Source organism: Fimicolochytrium jonesii (genome assembly GCF_025526975.1).
Source record: "Fimicolochytrium jonesii strain JEL569 chromosome Unknown EV422scaffold_3, whole genome shotgun sequence".
In the NCBI taxonomy this organism is placed as follows: domain Eukaryota; kingdom Fungi; phylum Chytridiomycota; class Chytridiomycetes; order Spizellomycetales; family Powellomycetaceae; genus Fimicolochytrium; species Fimicolochytrium jonesii.
This window is the reverse complement of record NW_026515670.1, coordinates 759,030-778,703: the sequence shown is the minus strand read 5'-3', so window position 1 is coordinate 778,703 and position 19,674 is coordinate 759,030. Positions and strand designations below refer to the sequence as shown.

Here is a 19,674-nt window from a genome sequence, read left to right as displayed (position 1 = left end):
ATATATACTGTACAGTAACCTCCGAGGAAGGACCGACCTGTGTCTGCACTTGGCTCTGGTTGTGCAGGCTGACCGTGAAGGTAAGCGCTCGTCGTATGGCGTATGACTCTGGGAAATTGTCTTCGCGTGCATTGGAGGCGCCATCGCTTAACAACCTCTTCGGCTGCATCATCGCGTCGTCCTGCCAATGTTCCCTTCGACCCTTCAGGCTCCTTGACGGTGTAGATTCGGTCGCCCGGGATGGTGTCGGGGCGCAGCGACCGAATGTACGCCGTCATTGAGCCTGGGCAGTTTAGGAACCTGCGCTACAAGATCACTACCACTGCTAAACACAAGACGTCGCGGTTGAAGGGTTGTGCGGAAGTGGGCCATAGGATTTCCGTTTCGAAATAGGCTTCAATCACAAGCTTCGTATTTGAACCGCCAGTGAATATCGTCTGCAGTCGCATCGACCCAAATTGTGTACGCAGCAACTGCACGTCGCCTGGCCTAGAGCTGCAAACTTTCCCGTTGAGGCGCCCGCAGCCCCTAAACCACCCCATTTGACCTAGCAAGTGGGCGCCTAGGTTGTCTGTGTATATTGGTCTCTAGTCAACGTGCTACCACTGGCCAAACCATTCTACAGTACGTACGGATACAATCCCGTCCTGCTCGTCAAAACTAAGGCCCAAAAAAGAGAAGGCCTTTTGTGAACGCCTAGCGGCTGAATATCGGACGTACGTCCACATGGAAGCTTGAGTGTCTTTCATGTCTCTCATGTCTCTCAATATCACCGCCTTGAAGCTCGACATCTGGTCGCCGTTGAGACATTTTAGGCTCGATACATGCTTTTCTAGATCTGCTATAGGTATCTCGAACGATCCGCCGTATGTCCCATAACTCCTCCACACACAGTCCATCTCTGCATTGAGCAGATCGGACGGATCGGCTGCCTTGATAGCTTCGACATGCTTTTCTATTGCTTCGCTTAGCGGACTGCTAAGTACGGTGCTATCCACGTGGAACGAACGGCGTCCGTCTCGCCATTTACGGATCATCTTTTGGAAAGAGAGGTACGCGTGAGCATCAATGGATTTCTCGCTCTCAAAAGTCCCTCCTACATTGGATGTCCGGTCGTAGGTGGTTGCTGCGTCGATGCACCAAAAGAACTGCGGGCACCTTCCAGATCATTGTCAAGTCCTCTATAATGTGGCGCAGCATCATTTCCTACTGTACTGTACGTACATATATGCATGCACCATGGCATTGAGCGCTCGTTCAAGGGCGGCCACCCGTGCGCTTAAGTGAGCGACCTCAGTTCTAACTCTCGCGTCACTGAGATCACTGAGAGTCATCGTTGCCTCATCTTCGGACGTGGATATCGTTTCGTCTTCTTTCTCGGAGTGGCTATCTGCTTCTGTTGTCGTGCCAGCTGGTCTCACGTTAACTTCATCATCATCACTGTCACTATCTGTATTGGTAGAGCTGTCTGATTCTACCTCTTCATTCGAAGAGTAGTCTCTGTCAACGAGATTCTGTATAGCCCCGATGGCATCGTGATCAGCAGAGGTATGCTCGTCGTCATTGGTGTCACGTTTACGGTCTCCTCTATTCCCTTGAAATACGCCAGGTACGTTTGGATTCTGTCATGTCTAGCAAGTGGTCACCGCGAAATGCCTTCCCACTCCCCACCGGCGGAATCGGCACTGGCGAGGGACAGTTACGGCCTCTGGAGAATTGGAAACAAAGTGCGGGTTCAGAACAACAACCCGGCAGTTTTGGATGCGGGGTTCTCGTTGACTGTTCCAATTAAAGGCGCTTTCGGATATCCAACTCCCATTTGTGCATTACTCAACTCTGACGAACTGACTTACGGATAAAGCACTACCAACGGTCGTCCAATGCATGGTCGGGTTCTCGTTGACCTGCTCCGTAACGCGTGATTTACGCGTCAGGACATGATTGCATAAGCAATTGCGTTAGCTCAAGCTGAAGTGCCAGTGCATTTAATCAGAAAGATGCCCCCGCATTCGGCTTGCCGCCACTCTCTACTAACATGGTCAATACCTTCTCTGTATTTAGAAGCGATTGCATTGCATTTGCTTGGTATCGCTAGGAATTGAACCTGCTTGAGTCACCGTGGGCTTGCTCACGGCGTCGGCACTGGTGTCCCCGCATTGCACTATCCCCGGCTTTTGGCAGCCGCCAAATAGAAGAGAAGCAAATCCAACCATGATGTGCGGATGTCGAGATAACGGGTTGAAAAGGGAGAACGCTGCTCGATGAATCATGGGCGTTGCTTCCTCGGTCTCACTGAACCGATCATGAACGCACAAAGTTGTTTAGCGGAAATAGGTATCTTCGCTGTACGCTATGGGCTGGGGGGGGGGGGGGGGGGGGATGCAAAAAAGAAGTGTTGTCTGCGTCCATTGGTCAGAGTCTGATTGCCCGGCAGAGTTTCATGCCGCCGGCCCCGCTCACTCAGCAATGGAATCGGGAATCCGGCGGAAATGTCGGCTGCATCGGTGCAGAATGCACATCGTCTGTGGAAGGAACTTCAACCGAAGAGCCAAAATAATATGGAAGGAGTTTGCAATGCCGCCACCCTGGAAAACTTGGCCACTTACCATCTTTATGACCTGCATGTATGTCAGGAGAGCGTCTAACATCGGCCAGCCATTACTGGATTTCCTGACCACAGGCCATTCTGATCCGGGTGGAAGTCCCGGGGGTTGATGGGGGCCAATGTGCGCGTAAATCAATGGCCTAGCGGAGTTTGGAACGCGTTGGGATGTCATAAGCACGCGTGTCGCCGCTTTTGTATCCAACTTTTGCTCATTTTTTCTCCTGCTAAACCCGTCCCGCAAATCTGCCCCGGCTGGCCTGGCTCTGCCGCCGCTTCTTCGCCCTCATCCGCGCTGCCCTCTCGCTCTCCTATAAACCTATAGAAGACTCCAGCTTTCTTCCAGGGTCGCTTTTCTTTTGGATTTCTGCCCATCTCGGGCAGTTCCTCATTGTGTACTGTACGTTGCAGGATCAATGCATCCCAGATGGGAAGGTAAGTGCATCCCTCGGCTAATGGCCCGCAATTGCTGCAATTGCAGGCGTCTTCCTTTTGCAGTATCCGTTCCCGGCAGCATGCTTGACACTCTGCCTTTACTGTTTTACTGAATCGAGTTCCAAAAAAATCACCCAAAAACCGCGGCGGACCCACAAGGCGGGGTGTGGACATTTATTGGAGCAGCGATAAAGTGAATAATGTAAGAAGAAAACTATGTACAACTCACCACCCCTCGCACCTAAGGTGGGCAGGAAACAAAAGAAAAAGGCCAGAGGCTTACGGGCCAAGGCGTCTGGAACAGATCTAACGAAGGATGTCAGGCCAGTTTTCTGGCGCTGGGCTAACCTACAGCGGATGATTACAATTCCCGCTTTTCGACCCTATCCCACCAACCCACCCACAACCGACTCCGAGACCATCGCATCCTCTTCGTCCCCACCTTCCTCCACAACCTCGTCCTCGTCCTCAACCTCCTCCTCTTCGTCTTCTGCCGGCTCTTCCTCCTGAACTTCCCGGCGGACAGGCACAGCAGCCACCGCCCTCTTCCTCTTGGCCGAGGTCGTAGCGGTAACAGGTCTCGCCACCTCATCAGCCGTTGTGTTAGCATTGGGGTTAGCGGTCTCCTCGACGAACCGCTTGGCGTCGTCCCGGGTAATGGACTGGATCCGACTGACTTTGTTGACGAACGTCACGCCGTAGAACTTCTCCGCGTTGACGAGGAGCTCGGGGCGGAAGGTTGTTGTAATGAATTGCGCGTTGGGGGAGAGGGCGTGGATCATTGCTGTTGTGAGGAATGGGTAGAACTGTCAGCTCAGCGGTAACCCACAGGGATTTTTCGCAGCTCATCGGAAAACACACCTGCAACAGCTGTTCGGTACTGCGCATCCAGGGCAGCATCAATCTCATCAAACAGATAGAACGGTGCCGGGTCACATCTCTGGATCGCAAAGATGAGCGCCAAAGCCACCAATGATTTCTGCCCGCCGGACAGCTGCGGCATGCGCAGAGGATGTTGCGAGGGTTCGAACGTCAGCGAGATGGAGACACCGGTGTATTGATCGATGGTGCTGCGGAGCCTGTCGTTCTTTGCTGCCTTTTTGCCTTTTGCTTTGCTGGATTTAACTGGTTTCTTCCCCTTCGCTTTCGTTTTTCCTTTGGACTTGTGACCACGTTTTGACGTTTCTTCCTCATCGTCGTCGCTGGCGTCATCTCCCTCCTCCTCCTCCTCTTCCTCCTCTTCTGAAGGAGCTTCATCTTGGGTTTGAGAGCTCTGCAACAGACGCAGAAAAATCAGCAAGGAGTTCAAATTCACCGAAATTTATGACGTACTCACCCCGTCAGCCCGCCTCAACATAATCAACTCCCCATTCCCACCGGGCACAAGTTTCGACCACACATCCTTAAAGAACGCCGCGACCTGCGTGAAAGTCCTCTGAATAGCCTCGTCTTTCCTCTGGTCGAGGTTACTGATAAGCTCCTCGATGGCTCCCGCAGAGCTGTCGAGTTCATCCTTCCGCTTTTCGAGCGAGTCGCGTTGCTTCGTAAAGTTGACGTACTGCTCGAACGCTTTTTTGTTGACGTGGGAGTACTTTTTGAGCTTTTCGTTAACTGAGTGCAGGCGCTTTAGCAGCTGATTGTGGGCCAGAAATGGGGTTAGCTCAGATGATGGGAGAGGTCGAAGTCAACACGCTCATGCTTTCACTTGCCTTGTTGCCATTGAATCCCTCGAATCGCTCCCAGGCGTCGTCAGGCAACACTCCCAGTTCGCGGATGCTCCTCATGCATTCCTCCTTTCGTTGCATCAGAGACGTCTTCTTACTGACGTACTTCTCCAATACAAGTCTATGCTTCTCAAGCGTCTTCAAAGCCGATTGTTGTTCATTCTATGGAGAACCTTGCGTAAGCATATGCATCCACACCGATTGGGAAATCCGCATCGTGAAGTCAGACATACCCTAGCGTTCTCCAAACTCTCCACTCCCTTCCGCAACTCCAAGGTCCTTTCCTCCAGCTCAGCATCAATCTCGGCAATCCGATCAGAGCATCGAATAATGTTGGCCTCCACGCCTGCCAGTTCAGCCTTGCGGCCTTCGATGATCGCATCACTGCCGGCGCTCGACGATGAAACCTCCGCCACGCCGAGGTTCTCGAGTTCCAGCCGTATGTCGGCTTCTCGTCGAAGGAGGTTCTGGGAGAGTTCGAATTCGAGGATTTTCTTGCGTGATTCCAGCTGTTTTTCGAAGATCATGTCAGCGATACCGACAATACATCAAGACGGAAACATACATGGAGAACCATACCTTCGCCCTACGCTTCGAGGTCTCGCCCAGCTGTTCCTCCAACGTGACGAGCTCCTCACCCAACGCCTCCAACCTCTCCAACTCCTGGTCATTCAAAGCTCTCGAAAAAGGACTAGAGAGCTCCTGCGTGAATGCGGTTATCTGCGCCTCAATGTTCCTAATGCCCGACTTCAAATTCGCCATCGACAGCTCCTTCCTGCTGATGATGTTGCCCAGCGTCTCCTTCTCCCTCGTTATAAGCTCCACTTCCCCAGCTCCAACCACAGCGGAAGCCAACTTCCGACGCTCGGCGTCAAGCTCAGCGAGGTTTCCGCGGCATTTTGTGATTTCCTGGTCAACGCGGGTGATCTCATTTTTGAGACGGGCCGATTCCGCTTCCTCCGTTTCCTGGGTCTTTCGAAACTCCTTGAGTTTTGCAATGGTTTCCAGCTTCGATTTGCGATTGTCGTGGAACCCTCCCGTGATGGCACCCTTCCGCTCAATCCGATCGCCATGCAGGGTCACCGCGTCCAAGTTCTGCGATTTAGAGTACCCGCTAGCAACCTCCAAGTTCGGGCAGATAAGCGCCTTGCCAAAGACCTGCGCGAACGCCGGACGATACCGCTCGTCAAACCGTAGCTTGTTGATCATGACCACGGCATCGTTACTCTGCGGGTAGTTGACGTTCTTCGGGTGCAAACGGTTCAACGGCATGAAGGTCACCCTTCCTCGTTCGCGGGCCATATGGCGCAAGATCGTCGATGCCGTCTCGTCATTGTCCACCACGACATGCCACAGGCTTCCACCGGCGATGACCTCCACCGCTGCCTGAAACGTCTTGTCGACCTCAAACAACTCGTGCAGGGGTCCATACACGCCGCGAAGCTTCTCCCGTGTGACGATCCGCTGGACAGAACGCAACCCCTCGGCGGTCACACGGTCCATCATGGTGTACAAGCCCCTCTCGCATTGATCCGCCTCCTCTTTGGAGGTCTGAGCGGCGACGCTGGATCGGCTCTCGGCTCTCCAGAGCTCCTTCCTGCTTTCGTCCAGCGCGTTGCGTTCCCTACGCACCTCCCTGTCGCGCTCTTCCAGCTCCCCGAGTTTCGCTTTGCGCTCCTCAGCGCGGCCCTTTGCTTGTTCGATTTTGTTGTCCAAGGAAATCTCCTCTTCCCGATGGCTTTCGATTTGCGCTTTAAGGTCGGTAATCTGCTGTTCTTGAGAGCTCTTTGACTCTCGTAACGTTTTCAGCTCCTTCTTCAGGTATGTATCGCGCTCGGCTTTCGTCTTGAATTGGGAGGTGCGGCCTTGCTTAGCGTACAAGTTCGTACGCTCCAACTCAGCCAGGTTTTTCCTGGAAAGGTCAACAATGATGTGAGTAAGAAGAAAATCCTTGGGCTGAAAGATGCTTACCTCTCAGTCAAATCCGTCTCTTGCTGTAGAGCCTCCTCAAACTGCGGTCGAATAGTATCTATCTGCCCCTGCTTCTCAACCACTTTCGTTTTCAACGCCTGCAAGCCCTGCACCAACTTCTCCCTCGCGGTCGCATTCGAAACCGCATTCTCCTCCAAATCCTTCACAATGAGTTCCAGATGCGCTTTCGCTTTGATGTACTCCTCGCGATCCTCCTCGACCTGCAAACGCTCCGTCTGGAGAAGCGTGATCCGGCCCTTGACGTCCCGAATCTGCCGGTCAATGGTAGCGATTTTCGCATCACGATCGTGCAAAAGCTGTTGACGCTGGTTCGAATCGTCCACTTCGTTCCTATGCGCCTCTTCAAGTTCTTCAAGGCTCTCATTCAGCTCGTTCTGTTCGCGGGTGTAGATGGTGTACTCCAGACACCTCCTCTCCCGATCCAGATCCTGGAACTGCTTCAACTCCTCCTTCTCGGCCTCTAGCTCATTCAACCTCTCCTCGATAACCTCCAACAGCTCATCGATCTTCCCCCGCTTATGATCAGTATCTTCCATAATCTTCAGACTCTCCGTCCGCCGCTGCTCATACACCCTCGTCCCCGCCACCTCCTTCAGCAGCTGCAGTCGCTCAGCGTCCTTGGCATTCGTCAATGCCGTGATCCGCCCCTGCGGGACGATATAGTACGGATTCGACCTCGAGAAACCGGCGGTCTCAAACAAACTCATAACCTCCTGTTTCGGCACGCTCTTCTTATCCAGCGCATACTCATCCTTCTTCAGCCCGATCGTGCGTCGCAGCGTAGTCTCGGTCTTTCCCGTCGGGAAGCGCTGATCGGAATTGTCAAACACGACCTCGACAAAGGCGGAGAGGGTCGCCGGGCCTGTGCCTTCGTGGAGGAGCGCTTGGCGTTCTTCGCGGGTCATGTTGCTGTAGGCGTCGCTGAGGACGAAGCGGATGGCCCAGAAGAAGTTGGACTTGCCGGACCCGTTGCGGCCGACGACGACATTGTGGTGCGGGCTGAAGGGTTCGAGGGCAGTTTGGTCTTTGTAGGACTTGAAGCCCTGGATGATAATCTGGAACAGCGAGGCAGATATGGTGTTAGAACCTTGTTCTCACTGTTCGTTGGGAACTGTGCGTGCTATCACAGACAAACCTGCTTTATATACATCTTCAACCAACACCGCTAACCAAAACTGTCGACAAGATAGATGTCGGACGGCCTGTCTCACAAGCAGCCCTATGCCTTGACCTGTTGACCACGCTGTGCAGAGAGTGTATGTGTGTTACTGACCACCCAGCTCTAAGACGTTTGCAACTTTTCGAACTGTAGCAGTATATTGGGCAAAGCATGGAGAACGGAGTCGATGCTGAGCCCGACTGTCGCTGGTTGAGCGAGTGTCCGAAAGCGGGCGGTGGCAGCAACCTCCATATGCAAATGAACAACTGCGCCACCCGTCTCAAACCCCCCGCGCGCTTCCTCGTTCCTCGACATCTTCCCAGCTTCTGAACTTTTTCCCTACTCCCTCGCTTGTTCTCGTGAAGGACCAAGGACATCCAACGTCTGCACCGCTAGCCCGCAAACTCGCCAGTTGCCTCGCTGTTGGCATTCATGGATTCGGGAAGAAAGAAGGACAAGGCGCTCGATGTGATGGGTGAGATATGTCGACCGCCGACCTCCGATATCCAGTTCATTGACGTTCCCTTCTCAGATTGTTTTCCCCACGTCAAGCCCGTCTACGCCGTCCAGAACCATCCATACAGTACGTGCCGCTCAATCACCATTCACCGACCCTATGCCACTGATCAAATCAACCCATCAAGCAAACAGGGCACACAGGTATCATCATCCAAATCCACTCGAAAAAAAAAAATGATACCTTCTAAACCCCCACAGTTAAAGTCGGACAAAAATCGTGTTCAGCACACACACCCAACACCAACACACCACAAAGCATACAAAAAAACACAAGAAGGGACGCCGGAGACAGAAGAATATGATGGCTTCGACGTGGGCTAATGGATGGGGAGGAAGGAAGATACAGGGGAAAAGAGGTGGGGATGGGGGGGAGCTAACGCTAAGAAGGGTAGGGATCGACGCGTGCGAGCGTTTGGAATGGGATGGCGGACAGTCGACCGACAGCCTTCGCCCGATGTGAATGCATGCCCGACAGTGGGGCATCCATTCAACCGCGCACATCAGCATGGAAGTCAAACAATGACCTCCTTCCATCAAGCCCGCGCGTAACCCAAATAGTTCGCCACTCGCTTCACCGGCAGGGTATGAATTGGCTCGAAATGGTCAGCGGACCGTTTCTTGTCCGCGATAGGCGCCATGTCCGGTGATGGCAGGTACGACGCGACCGCCGTCGCCGTGGCTTGGGCGTCCTCAAGGGGAGCCCAGGGCGCCATTTTCCCGCAGAAAGGTTCGTCTACGGGCGGAGTCAGGGGTGCGTCGCCTGTGTCGGCTGGAAATCTCCATGATTGGGAAATCCGCAGACGAGGAGCGGCAGCGGCAGGGTGCAGTTTGCTGACGTTGACGTTAACGTGCACGTTCTGCGGGCGGGGTAAAGAGGCGTGGATGGGTAATACGGCGGATCCGGAGACACCGGCACCAGCGCCCCCGACGACAACGCCCTTTTGCTGCTTGGTACTAGCCAGATGCGCAGATGCGGTCATCAGCATCGTGCTCCATTTCGCAAAGCACGACTTTGAAACAAACAGGTTCCACTTGATAACATCCAAGAAACTCGACTCGTTCTTCGTCAGCTCGGTCGCGGGTAAGCCACAAAGCTTGCTCCACGCCCGGTTGCTATAGTTACGGTCTTGGAGATATTTGCTGGCGGTGATGAGGGCGCTGAGGAACATCCTGCGGGCGCAGGAGGTTGGGCATGATTTGGCGGCGGAGGTGTGGGACGCAACGTTTTGCTTGAAACGCACGTAGTAGAGGAGCGTGAGCTGGAGGGTGGAGAACGAGGTTCGGGAGCGCTTGAGGAGCTCGCTGATGAAAAGCTTCATGGGAACCAGTCGTTTGCTGGCATTCTCGGCACATGAGAGTTGTCTCGATGGTGCTTCGACGATTTTCGCAGCGATTTCTGTGTAGCGCGATGAGGCAAGAGGTTAAGATGCGGAGCTTTGACGACAAATAGCATATTGCTCGGCGACTACCATATCCCGATACGCTTCTCCCTTCCGACCCGATCATCTCTTTCCCAGCCACATTGCAAGACTACCCGCGCACTTTCACGGTGTTTCACTGTTCTGCGTTTCTGAATCCGCATAGGGTGTAAACACCAGAACATTTCGAACCGTTTCCGTGAAAATGCATTTCGAGCTGAGCGACGGAGATGCAACGCGGGACAAGGGGCGAGATGGAGGCCAGAGCGCAACTCAGGGGAGCGGAAGTTTCTCGGGAAAAGGTATGCGTCGTCGAGCAAGGTGGCACAGTTTACGAACCTACTAAGCTCTCAACAAAATCCTCTTTGCGGGGAAACAGGTCTGAGAGTACGGATTGCCGGGCTGGGGGAAGGCAGCCCTGTTCCTTTAGGAGCCCAAGGGCGGGCTTAACTGGGGAAAATTCTAAGGAGATCCTGTCAACACACGGTCTACAAACAACAAGCATTTTTCGCACGGGAGACGAGATGTACCTGGAGCAGCGATATTAAGTGAGCTCGCGATGGGGATTGACCTCATCGCACATTTTGTCGAAAAAGAGGCAATGTGCGAGTCGGTGTGGGCAATGGGCTTCGTTTCTTGACCACGGGACGGCTGGGCAAACGCCTCCTCAAAAGGAGGCAGTCTGCAGCCATCATCCGCAATCACAGACTCTGGAGTGTCCATTGTGGCGAAGGTATGCGCGGTTGTCTTAAGGGAGAGTGGGAAAACTAGTTAGATGGGTGAATGACGACGAACCGGGAAAAAGAACGCAAAAAGCCGAAGGCGGTATCCGAGCGTCCGCGAGTTGTCATTGGGCGGGACCGCTGGCTGAGGCTTGCTAAGAGCCAGAGGATTGCGCCTTTGGCGCAATGTGGTTCGCTCCGCTCGCGCTCCTGCTCACTTCGGTCGTACTCGCAGGGCTACTCACTTATTACTTCGAACTCACGAGGGAGGTCCGGGAAATCCAAAGATGTGAAAGTACCAGAGGCAAGTCGTGTTCGATCTGCTGTACTGCACTTTGAGAGCCACGCGAGGTGTGTGGGAGTCGGAGTATATGTTGAATTTAATTTTTCGATTTCCAAGAGGGGGAACTAGCGGTCGATGTCGATTGACGAGTGATCCAGCAGCACACAGCGAGTGTATGTGATGGTTCGGCGTAAGCGGCAAAGAAGCGCTCAGAACCGGCCCTTGGCGGCGTTGCAGGAGAAGGAGTACATGTTGGGAAAGTAGGAGTAGAAATGAAGCAGGTAATGACAGAAACAAAACGAAGCAAGTTTCGCTTAAACTGCTTGACGCATAGGCAGGCGGCGAACAAGAATAGTCGGTATGAAGTTGGGACGGAATGACCGCTTGCAAATCCGAGGCGGTTGTGAGCCGGTTTAGGAAACCTTCTCAGTCAATACAAGGACGTCGATCACAATGGCGAAGTCGGCAGCGCGGGTATTTGGCTGACAAAGGCGAGACGAGCAAGAGTGTGGACGGTTGCAAGTCCACAAGGTGGTGGGTATGATATGAGGGGTTGCGTTGACTGTGACGGCGCCGTTTTGCGAGCGCAAATTCCGAAAAGCTCTGCCAGCGAGTTTCCCGGCTGCTAATACAAATCGTTCGTTCAAATAGGACAGGCACGCGAGTGGGGTGGTGGTGGGTTGCGGATACGTTGCAAGAGCAGTTCGGGGCACTGAGTCAAGCTGTTCGTTATGTGTCTGGGGATATGTTCGTGGGGTTGGTGGCAGTGGGGGGAGAAGAGGGGGGGGGGGGGGCAAGCGGATATACGTGGTGGGAATAGGCAGGATTATCAGCGTGAGGACGAGGATAAGGCCTTTGTCTTTTGCGTTGGCCTTGCTTGCGCTTTGCTTTTGGCGTTGCTTTTGGCTTCATGGCGGGTGGGCGGGGCGGGTGTTTCCTTGTTTGCCATTATTGAACTCCCTCGGCAGCCGCTCACTTCCGAACATCCCCGAGCTTTCTCGTCCATTCCTAAGCGAGAGGCCCTGCAAGTCACCGGCCCCAACCCCCGCCCGTGGAGTCGCACCGGTATTCCGACGCGACTTGCCCACAAAGTCAGATTTTCCAAGGCAACCGTCGCATCATGTCCACATATAGGCGGTGACTCACCTGTCATCATTCTGGCCTGTTTGGGTGTTTGACTGCTGACTCGCGATTAGGTTGCAGATGATCTCGCTCTCCCAGATCACATGACACTGCGTTCCCTGACGCTCCACTTTAATTGTTTAATCGTGACTTGAGCAAGCACCTTTGTCCCAAAATGGCGGCGGTTTGCTTGTGCATGCCGCTTTGCAAAGCAGGTTGGCTGGCAGCATCGCTTCAGTCACTTTGTGCTTGGAAGTCTCTCCACTTGATTTTCTGAGACGATGAACAACGAACGAGCGCGTCCAAGCATTCCTTAGTCGAAGGAAAGGGGCGGGAAGTCACCCCCGACGAGCTGTTTGTGTTTCCAATTTACGGTGAAGCGGAACCTTTGCTCAGCAACGATGATGATCATTGATAACCGCACAGAGGAACGGGGCCGGACTCTTACGCCCTTCATCCACTGCTGGAAATATGTACCAAAGTCTGCCAGCTCGGAAGTCGCAGGATCTGTCGAAAAGATGGGAGCGCGAAGGTCCAACGGGACAAGATCTTCTATCGCCCCGAAATCTTCTCTTCGTCCTCGTCTGCTCCCTCCAAACCTTTCCCGTCGCGAAAGGGCGTTGCACACACCTGCGCAGTGGGCGACTTGCGCGTAGGAAAGCCGGACATGCGATATCAGGGCTTTGGACGGTTTCTCATTTACCTTTGGATTCCGTGTCGTTTCTGAGACCCGAACGCCTGAATGCACAGCTTACTAACCGAGTTCACTCAAGCGCTCGTCATTTCTGGCCCTCGACACAATAGCTTGCTGCCGGTCACTTAAAATCCCTTGTCCATGCAAAAACTCAAATACCCCTGCAACTGCTGAGGTTACTCTCTGCGGAACTGGGGGCGAAATCCTTTGCTGAAACGCGTTCCCGGGCTTCTTGGACCCGCTTGTGCGGTGCAAGCCGATGGAATCAAACGGCACATACGCTGACTGAGTTATCAACAGACTCTAAGGATGCAGTAGTTCAGTTGGGGTATATTCCGTATGGGTGATGGCGCAAGAAGCCCAATGTGCGTCCAAAAACGCCTTCTGTATGACCTCCGAGCTGGATCCCGATGCTCGCTTGAGACGGAACTTTCCACACCTCCTGTTTTGTGACCGAGAGTTCCCTGTGGACGTGGTGGAATCTCAACATAAGGCTCTTTCTCCCGAGGGCCAAGGAAGCGAGTAGATTCCGGGCCTGCGTGTAGCAGAATTCAATATGACTGGAGAAGACGGTTACCTAATCTTGCATGCTTACGCGTAGCCCAGCGCGTAGGCCCAACTCCGACGCGTTTTCGGACGGCAGGCAATGCACAATCCGCACACCCGCGATCGGATTCAGACGCGTGACCTCGCAGAAGCGTCAATGGGCTCTCGCCTTTCTGAGCCTCTCGCCTTTCTGTGCTGACGGTCGGGAGAAGCGGGGCAGCGAGGACCAGGGCTGTTTATATCGGAGAAACTGGTTCGAGTGGAGACGATGAACAAAACACGTCCGCGACACTCATCCAACCTATTGACGCGCAATGTTTGCCTGCCGTCAGCAGCTTATGCACGGGTGCTTTTTCCTAACAGGTAGGGGCTTCGTTTCATGTATGGAATGGGATACCATGTCTATGCTTTTCCACCAATTGGCCCGCCGCGAGATAGGGAGGGTAGTGGCCAACGGGCTCGTGCGAGGTACGGGGAGGCAGTTATGAGTCTTCGAACTTCACTTTGGCACATCCGTGCTATGTGGCATCCTTGAGGCAACAGACACGGAGAGGGAAGAAACGCTCATTGCCGCATGCAAGCGGGGCGAAAATGATAAGAAGGTGGCCGGTGAGGGTATGGAGCGTGCGGAGCCCGGAAGGTGCAAAAACGAATTTCCAGGTCCCGCCGAGATTCGAACTCGGGTTATTAGATTCAAAGTCTAATGTGCTAAACCACTACACTACGGGACAACCATATTTCCGGAGCCTCCGGAATCATATTTTCGACCGCGCGTTATCCTGAACGCCTGCCAAGTTCCTGGGGTCCGAGGAGCAGCCAAGTTTCCCCGCGTGATGAGATTGATGAAGCCACAATTGAGAAGCCGCACTCCGCAACTTCCATGAAGCCTGCCTTCAAAAGTTCAACGAGCAAATGGCCAGGACTATCCTCTTCCATTCCCGGTGAACTTCCAGCATCCTCAAAAGCCTTCGTTGTATTCTCTGTACGTAGTGATAAGTCAGTCCCACGGTCCTCAGCGCCCCCACCAAGCGACGTTACGACGTGACGGACGCAACGACAAAGGCCAGTCATGAGCAGAGTCATAAGCGATACAATATTAGGGACGCATGTGCTCGCCTTCTTCTCCATCTTCACCTTCTACCTCCCCCTCTACTTCTGGGCCCTCCCGAACGTGCACAAAGCGAACTCCCTGCAGCACAATGTCCCCGTCACCGTGCACATGCAGCATAATCTCAACAACAAAGTCGTCTTTCTACCCTGCCCCGCCATAAGCGAAAACGACATGACGGCGCTCTATACCAAGCTCGGCATATGCTATTCGCCCATGCAATTCGAGGGCCTGTGCGACGGGAAGATGGTGCAGACGACGTGGATAGACCTCACCTACGTCAGGGGAACGGAGACAATGCGCGACACAGAGGCGATCAAGGAAGCGCCGAAACCGTTCAATTTCGTCCGGTATCAAGAACTCTGCGCGCGGGACTGGCTCTTCGACCCTTCCGCGCACAAGTTCGTTGACAATAGTAGGGTGTACTGCGCTGTACCAGACGATCCCAGGCGGAACTACGTGGCGTGCCAGGACTACTGGAACCGTTTGAATATTGTGTTGATCATCGGCAGTGGGTTTGGGGCCTTAGCTGTAGCCTCTTTGGTATCTTTCGTTGCCGGAGCAATCGCCGTCGGTACGCTTATTTACAATGCATCGCGCAGATTGGCCGGGTTTGAGGAGGTTCCTCTGAAGGGCAAGAGTTGGACCAGCGGATGAGGTCGCCTTCTTACGGCGTAGTATACAGTTTGAAACAATGAACGGATGAACGGGATGGGATGGTAGATACCACCTTTCGACCATGTACGATAGTTTTCCCCCAAGGGCTTGTGTAGATTAATCATCTAATTGTAGGCCAAACTGGCCCTATGGCTTGTCGCTCGACCTCCTCCAGCATCAAAGCGCGTTGGGCTTTCACTCTTCAGGTGCCAGAGTACGCGAGAAGCACTTATTATACGACATGGAAGGGGCCAGGCTGAGAGCCTCCAATCTATCAAAACCATGAAACTGTAGCGCTCATCAATGTATGTACAATGTACTGTATGTATGTGTATGCCCGCAGACTCGCCGAGTTCGTCCGTCCAAGAAAAGGGGGGCAAAAGGGGAAAACGGAGCGCGAGAGGTGGCTTGTCCCACCGCGTTCCGACTCCTATGACGGTCCTGCTTGGGTCCTGCTGCATGTTCAACTTCTGCCAATTGCAAAGATCGCTCCTGTGATATCCAGGACGAACATACGTACGTAAACTCACGGGCAGCATATTCCGCGGACCCAGACTCACTTCGGAGGGGCTTATACAGCATGTTGAAGGAAATCGTCGCCCAAATAGAGGCGCTAACGGCAAAGTTGCGAAGGAGGTGAGACGCAAGGTTCCAATGGTCATGAGAGGGTTGAGTGGAATCTCGAGCGAATTCCTAGCGGCTTGCGAGTATGCCACACGCGAGGCCTGTGGTGGATGCCTTAGGCGACCCCATCTCGGTGCGGAATGCAAATCCCGCTACCCTTCCAGTGTTGTCTCCGAGGGAACAAACCCTTTTCTTGTCACTTCTCACACTTCCTTCTCAAACACCCCTTCCAGGCAAATACAGGGCTCCGACGAGGTGGCGATAGCGACGGCACGGCTATTGAGGAACGTCGTGGCCGCATCCCGATGTAAGGATGTCCCGGCGTTGTCAAAGATGGTGCGGGATGTGGGAAGCAAGTTGCAGGCTGCTCAACCGATAGGTATGGGATTGAAGTTATGGGGGAGATACTTTCTTCGCAGGAAAAATGGGCGTTACCTGGGGACTGAAAGTCGATATTTGATGGAAAAACCATCGTTCACAGAACTCGCCGTCGGAAACATGGTCCAGCGAGTCCTCCACTTAATCGCCGAAGAAGCCAACGCCGCCGCCGACGAATCCGACTCCAACAGCGACCCCGACTCTGCCGCCGACTCCGACACACCCACAGCCGGCACCGGCACCCCGCGCTCAACCCGCAGCAAATTCTCCACAACCTCAACAACAACAACCCCGGCAATGCGCCGCTCCTTCGTAGCAAACGTCAAACAGAGCGTTGAAGAAATGATTGACGAGCTCGAAAACACTACCGCCAATATCTCTAACCAGGCCTGGGAGCATATCCACTCTAAGGAAATCATTCTCACCTTAGGCTACTCCTCCACCGTCGCACATTTCCTCGAGGTTGCAGCGCAGGTGCGTGATTTCCAGGTCATTGTCGCCGAAACGTCTCCGACACATGATGGACATACCATGGCGGCTGCCCTTGCCCGCGCTGGGATTGATACGACTGTGATTACCGATTCGGCGATTTTCGCGGTCATGTCGCGTGTGAATAAGGTTATCCTCGGGGCGCACGCGGTTACGGCCAATGGGGGATGTGTGGCGGTGTGTGGGACAAAGGTGGTCGCACTGGCTGCGAAACAGTACTCGACCCCCGTGGTGGTGTGTACGGGGTTGCATAAGGTGTCGCCTAGTTATCCGTATGATACGGAGGCGTTTGGGTTGCTGGGGCAGCCGGGCCCGGTTTATGCTTTTGAGGCGGGTGAGTCTTATGACGAGCCCTGCGGGTGGATGGGCGTTCTTTTTATGCTTCTGGGATGCCCCTGCGGACGTTGCAGCCTTGGGTAACACCCCATACTCTCCCACCTGCGCAGGCGATATAATCGACTCGGTGGAAATAGTCAACCCGCTCTTCGACTACATCGGTCCCGAAGACGTCTCTCTCTTCATCACCAACGTGTACGTATCATCCCTCCCTCCCTCCATTCATCCACGACCCCATGCGCTAAACCCTTTTCTTATTAATCGTAGAGGAACACACCCGCCATCCTTCATCCAGCGCCTCGTGCACGACAACTACCTCACTGAGCAGCCATGAACATACACAGCACACACTTAGGGGAGGTTATAAAAAGGGCGGGCATTTATGTATATACCATATATTTACACACAAGGGGGTCTGAGTACATATCCAACGACGAACAGGATCTCACACGCGTCCGTAACCACGGTCGAAATATCTTCATGATATAGTAGTCATCGCGATCGTCACATATACATCATTCTATGCCGCCAGCTACACTGCCTACATACAACCATGCGGGCATGTCGGTATGCGGTGGAACGATGCATGTTCGATAGATGGGGTAACTCGTGAGGGGGCGCTCAATGTACTTATGTATGTGTACGAGGGGCGGATAGACACGCCGTGCAGGGGGTAAAGGATAACATATGAATACCAGCATGGGGATGCACAGAGCCCTTCAAAATGGGTCTCTCCCCCGCTATCTTCGCCCTCGAGAGTGTTTGTCACAAGGGCTGGGTGAGGGGTATATAGGAAAGGGGGGCACCTTGCTCAGCATTCAGAAGTCCCTCACCTGCGCCCGCCGACGTGTCCATCCGACCCTCACCACTCCTATTTGCATCCTCCCCCTTCCCTTTCCCTTTCCCCTTCTTGCCCTTCTTCCCATCCGGGTTGCCCTCGTGCGGTTGCGCAGGCGGCCTCCAAAACGCCGGCGCGCGTCCCTTATTGTATCCAAACGAGACTGTTTTCGGGAGGTTGACGTGCATGCGGGCTAGGGAGGCTGTTAGTGAGTTTAGTTCTGTGTCGTCTGGTAACGAGAGGGTGGTGGTCTTGGTTGGGAGGCGTGCGATGGGTGTGATTGGAGGATGGGCGGCGTTGGGGTGGAAGAGGGGTTGGGTTGAGGCCGCGTGTGCGTGAGAGTTGTTTTGTGGTGAGTGTTGTTGGATGGCTGGATTTCGAGTCGACGATGTGCGTTGCGCGGTAGCGGTTGGGATGGAGTTCGACGGCGGTCTTGATGCGGTATGAGGTTCGGTTGCTTGACCGCGGTCAACTTCCATCTGACCTCCCTGCGCCCGCCGTGCTGCCCGCCTCTCCTTTCGATTCGGACCGCCGCTGCCGGATGAAGTCTGATTGCTAGCCTCGGTTGCGACTGGTTCCACGACGTCCATCCCGCCTTCTTGATCGTCTCCGCCTGTGGCCCCGTCCCTTCGATCCTCCTCACCCGCTACCTCACCTTCACCCTCACCCTCACCCGCAACCCCTTCCACCACCCCCTCCATACCCCCCTTTCCACACCTCTCCGCCTCCCTCTTCCTCGCCCTCCTCTCCACCCCCTTAACCCTCTCCTTCTCCCTCCTTTTACTCAGCACCCCCTGCACAACAACCTCGAAATGGTAATCGGGCGCATATGCATGTTTCGCGACCAGATGCAGGCGCCGCGCGTTCTGGTTGGCGAACATTTTGGGGCAGGCCGGGTCTAGGCATGCGTACATCTTTTGCCCGCGCGAGGTGAGGACTGCAAAGTAGGAGTCGTGTACCTGGGTGGGAAAGGAGAGAGGGGGGATTTGAAGGGATGAGTATGTGCGATGCGTGAGCTGGCTGCAATTGATCTCAGTCATCCTAACCCAAACCGCTCGGGGCCTCGCTTCGCCCAGCTTCGCCCGGAAGTACAGCCCGCTTCTGAACCAATGTGTCGACCCACCGCCCCGGTTCACTTCCACAAATCCCGCACGGGCCTTCTTTCCTCCCTCAGTACCCACCTCCATGATATGCAACTCGAGTATCCTCCTCGTCGGCAAGGTTTTCCTACACGTGTCACACACATTGACATGATTGTTCTCATGATGCGCCTCGTACTCCGAAACAGAAGTGAATGATATTGCGGCGCAGGACGGTGTTATCGTGCAGCGGAGGGGTGCTCTGGAATGGCAAGGGAATTGAACACTTGCTCGTTAGTGGTGAGAGCAAGCTAAGCACTTTCGTCTTGCGAAGGGACTTACGGGGTGGTGAGCTGATCGACTGGCTGCTCTTCTTCTTGGTCGAGGCGGTGGTATTTCTGGTATGTGCCAATAACGTCGTCGTCGTCGTTGTCGTCATTATCGGTGTGCGCGGGGTCGTCACGGGGCCGTTTTCGGGAATGATGTTGTGGTGGCGGTTTGGGAGAATAAGACGAGTAGTCTATTGGGGCGGGTATTGTTGCCATCCGTTCGTTCTTCCAGCTAACAGGTTTGAGAGATATTCGGTAGGGAGGAGGGGAGATCGAGCGTGGCCAGCGAATAGAACTTGGGGCAAGAGTAGCGTGAGCAAAAGTGGAGGAGCCCCACGGCTTGCAAGTTGACAGCGACGCGTTCACAGGCGGTTCCGCTGATTCGGACACCTCCCCTTCCGTTTTCTCACTTGGAGCATACCACCAGGAAATATAAGCATGCCCGTATTCCTGTGGGCAGTACTTCATTTTCTTCTATGCAAACTATGGGAAGAATGCCATCTATGCATCGCCTTGTCGTCCCCGCTCGCATACATGGTACATCGTCATTGATGGAAAACCCACCGCCTTTCCACCCTTTCTACCCTATCCTTCCCTTTCTACCCAACGCCGCATCCTAC

The 19,674-nt window shown here is 54.1% G+C and overlaps 5 protein-coding genes and 1 non-coding gene across 6 annotated transcripts; 2 read left to right on the top strand and 4 right to left on the bottom strand.

Annotated features, from left to right (window-relative positions):
* Positions 1-3,179: 3,179 nt before the first annotated feature.
* On the bottom strand, positions 3,180-8,086 carry EV422DRAFT_583883 (putative chromosome segregation protein SudA). Its single transcript, XM_053073423.1, has 8 exons — positions 7,889-8,086; positions 6,733-7,808; positions 5,341-6,673; positions 4,995-5,270; positions 4,747-4,923; positions 4,374-4,670; positions 3,899-4,310; positions 3,180-3,821 (listed from the first exon to the last, which is right to left on the bottom strand). Exons 1-8 carry the CDS (start codon positions 7,901-7,903, stop codon positions 3,421-3,423), a joined length of 3,987 nt encoding a protein of 1,328 aa, XP_052928696.1. The 5' UTR covers positions 7,904-8,086; the 3' UTR covers positions 3,180-3,420.
* An 841-nt stretch (positions 8,087-8,927) lies between these two features.
* On the bottom strand, positions 8,928-11,038 carry EV422DRAFT_240670 (cyclin-domain-containing protein). Its single transcript, XM_053065650.1, has 4 exons — positions 10,835-11,038; positions 10,380-10,596; positions 10,189-10,311; positions 8,928-9,827 (listed from the first exon to the last, which is right to left on the bottom strand). The coding sequence occupies exons 2-4, from the start codon at positions 10,570-10,572 to the stop codon at positions 8,965-8,967; spliced, it is 1,179 nt and encodes a 392-aa protein (XP_052928695.1). The 5' UTR covers positions 10,573-10,596; positions 10,835-11,038; the 3' UTR covers positions 8,928-8,964.
* A 2,836-nt stretch (positions 11,039-13,874) lies between these two features.
* Positions 13,875-13,947, bottom strand: EV422DRAFT_t22. The gene has a single exon. It is a non-coding gene; the product is annotated as a tRNA-Gln (tRNA).
* Positions 13,948-14,076: 129 nt separating this feature from the next.
* Positions 14,077-15,354, top strand: EV422DRAFT_517018 (uncharacterized protein). Its single transcript, XM_053069421.1, has one exon. It carries the CDS (start codon positions 14,286-14,288, stop codon positions 14,979-14,981), a length of 696 nt encoding a protein of 231 aa, XP_052928694.1. The 5' UTR covers positions 14,077-14,285; the 3' UTR covers positions 14,982-15,354.
* Positions 15,355-15,561: 207 nt separating this feature from the next.
* Positions 15,562-17,142, top strand: EV422DRAFT_549861 (uncharacterized protein; the record flags this gene model as incomplete). Its single annotated transcript, XM_053071734.1, has 5 exons — positions 15,562-15,617; positions 15,839-15,984; positions 16,087-16,806; positions 16,919-17,003; positions 17,076-17,142. 5 exons carry the CDS (start codon positions 15,562-15,564, stop codon positions 17,140-17,142), a joined length of 1,074 nt encoding a protein of 357 aa, XP_052928693.1.
* A 293-nt stretch (positions 17,143-17,435) lies between these two features.
* Positions 17,436-19,625, bottom strand: EV422DRAFT_240598 (uncharacterized protein). Its single transcript, XM_053065649.1, has 4 exons — positions 19,068-19,625; positions 18,828-18,987; positions 18,438-18,605; positions 17,436-18,308 (listed from the first exon to the last, which is right to left on the bottom strand). Exons 1-4 carry the CDS (start codon positions 19,520-19,522, stop codon positions 17,574-17,576), a joined length of 1,518 nt encoding a protein of 505 aa, XP_052928692.1. The 5' UTR covers positions 19,523-19,625; the 3' UTR covers positions 17,436-17,573.
* Positions 19,626-19,674: the final 49 nt, after the last annotated feature.